General features: G+C 39.4%; 1 protein-coding gene across 1 annotated transcript in view; it reads right to left on the bottom strand.

The window, feature by feature from the left end:
* The window catches only part of CCDC47 (coiled-coil domain containing 47), a 17,491-nt gene extending 14,734 nt beyond the window's left edge, over window positions 1-2,757 (bottom strand). The window contains exons 1-4 of the mRNA XM_007959910.1: window positions 2,494-2,757; window positions 1,934-2,041; window positions 1,282-1,456; window positions 632-699 (exon numbers count right to left, since the gene is read on the bottom strand). Of these exons, the coding sequence (XP_007958101.1) occupies window positions 632-699; window positions 1,282-1,456; window positions 1,934-2,041; window positions 2,494-2,757 (615 nt within the window). The remainder of the gene's footprint in view (window positions 1-631; window positions 700-1,281; window positions 1,457-1,933; window positions 2,042-2,493) is intronic.

The raw sequence follows: 2,757 nt of genomic DNA, 5'->3' as shown, positions 1-2,757 counted from the left end.
CAATGCAGTGAACTAGAATGCCATTAATATGAACTATTCCATACTACCTCACTGAATCTCCTATGAGTTAATTTTAACCAAGTTAGAATGTTATCTTCTACATTTGAACCACTTCTCCAATAGCACACTGATAAGTGGATCTTATCAGTGGTATCAAGAGTTGTATTTTAGATCTAGAAAAAGCTCAAACTCCAATTATTTCCTCTTTTCATTTAATAAAGCTTACAAGACAGAGTGTTCAACATAACAAGGTAAAGCAGAGTGATGTACCAAATGAAAACTCATGAGGAAGGTGGAAGTAGCCAAAGGCTACTTATTTTTCTCTCATTTCCAGGTCAAAAAGTACTCCGACATGGTATGGTATCATGGAAATAGCATGGATTTTGGAAGCAGGCAGATTAGGGTCTAATACCATGGCTGCAATTTACTATCTATAGGACCTTAGGCTTCCACAACTTAGTTTCCTCCTTAGGAGAATGGAAACTATATCCAACAGACAGTATTGTTGCAAAGATTAAGTAAGAAACAATGTATGCAAAGTATCCAAAGAGCTGAGCAGAAGAGTTTACTAGAAGAGAAATGAAGTATGAAAAAGCCAAATAGAAGTGAATGTGAAGTGAATTCACCTCACTGCCCCCACTACACAACGTTGGGAGTCCCGCCAAGCCTTCAATACACACCTCATAAGTGGCTCTGAAACTAAAGTGCCCAGAACATGAAGGAATTTAGAGGGATTTCCAATATTTCTAAAAGATGAATTGAAAACATTTATGAAACTAACTAAAATGTCAAAATTTCTTGCTTCTGGACAGATTTTATTATCTTATTTGGATGACATTGATCATCTCATTTTAATCAAAAGCTATTTTGCAGTTACATTGTTAATGAAATATAAGGAAATTGCCTCATAAATACAATTAGTTCAGTATATAAAATCTAACAAAAATGGGATCCTTGGGAAAGAAAAAAAAGAGCACTTGCTTTGCAGTCATCCACAAAAGCAGTTAGATGCTTATACCAAGGGAAGAAAAGCTTGCTTCCAAGCAGGCAACTGGACTTATACTGGCCTAACTCCCCTACTAAAGAGCTCTGGTGACATAGTACCTAAGGCATTTGATGCTAACCAGAAGGTTGGCGGTTCAAACCCACCAGTCACTCCATGGAAGGAAGACTGGGCAATCTACTTCTGTAAAGATTTATCACCTTGGAAACCCAAAGGGGGTCACTCTGTGAGTCAGAATCAACTTGACGGGAGCGAGTTTGGTTTTGTCGGTAACTCACCTACTAGGGTAAAGTTGCTCTCCAAAAGCTCTCTATGAGTGTTAAACCAGGCCTGGGCAAGGCGACTGTTCTTATTCTTTCCAATGATATAATTCATGATGTAGGCGAGCAGACCAGTCACCATCAGGATTTCTAGGTAGTAACTCTCCCAGCTGTTCTGGAGGTGAGCAGGAACCTAAAGAAGCACAATCATTCCATGTGAAGTTGGCCGCAGCTGAAGGATGGAGAATGAGAAAATCTGGAGACAGTCATGGCTAGTTTAGGTAATATGCCCATCTTGGTTTTCTAGGTTAGCTATATAAGATTCTTTAAGGAAATGTAAGGACAATCAAATGGGATGAAAAGCTGGAGAGCCCATCCCATTATGTTTAACTTGGTTCTGAATTCCTCCAACTATATCTAATGGATATCCTTTCACTCATTCCTTGAAAAATAAAACTAGGAGGGCTAGAGTAAAAACTAGGAGTTGCTTCTCTAGGGATAGAGTTTACAAGAAGACTCCACGTCAAGCTCTTTCCCAGCTCAAACTATTATTTCATCAACACCAGTATATATTATACATATATATCAATAGGTATATTTCTATTTCTGGGGCAAATGACTGCAAAATATTTTGTTGGTTGGTTTGGAATTAAGAATCCTGTATACCTACATCAACAATTGTTATTGGGTCTTTATTTTTGCTAGAAGAAGTATCTGGTTTGTCTTCATAACCTTCAAATTCTTCATCATCATACGGCTCACTTTCGGTATCTCCCTCCTACAAAAGTGAAGCACAGTGTGTTTCCAGCTCTGCCAGCAGCTATGCCTCGTGTCTGCAGGCTACATTTGTAGAGGAACACAGAACACACACGCAGCAAGAGCAGAACACAGAGCTAGTGCGTGTTTGTAAAGAAATGATAACGCCCTGTGCTTCTGAGGCTGGGGTTCTAAATCATACAATTCCCACCCACGCACAGTATCTTTTCTCTAGCCCCTGCCAACCCAGGGTTTCCATAGAGAATAAAAATCCAGTTCATTATGTGATCAATGTAAAAGATGGGAACACACCACAAAACATTGAAGAGCTCCACCTATTGAACAAAAATAAAATTTTCAGGAAATAAAGGCCTCCTAGCCCTCAGTGTCTTACTGTTCATGTCTGGGAAAAGTGTTAGTTGCAAATCTTTCCATCTTTCTAATTCCCCAGGAAAATCAGTAAGAAAGCCTCACTTGGGTATCTGCATCTTCAAAATCTTCCTCTTGGTTTTCATCCTGGCCTTCCAACTCCACAGTGGCCTCCTCTTCATCATCTTCAGTCGTTATCACCCGTTGAGGAGACTGAGTCCTAGAGTCTTCCGTGACATCCTCAAATTCAGCAAAGTCATTATCATCATACTCTACTAGGTCTTCCTCATCCTCAAAATCATCAAACTTTGCTTCAGAGAAGCTCCCAAATATCAAAAGGACAACACAGAAAGCATGGAACACTTTCAT

The sequence above is a fragment of the Orycteropus afer genome, unplaced genomic scaffold (genome assembly GCF_000298275.1).
Source record: "Orycteropus afer afer isolate SDZICR_OR568_19922 unplaced genomic scaffold, OryAfe1.0 scaffold00018, whole genome shotgun sequence".
Classification (NCBI taxonomy): domain Eukaryota; kingdom Metazoa; phylum Chordata; class Mammalia; order Tubulidentata; family Orycteropodidae; genus Orycteropus; species Orycteropus afer.
The sequence above is the reverse complement of the archived record's forward strand: the minus strand, read 5'-3'. Positions and strand labels throughout refer to the sequence as shown.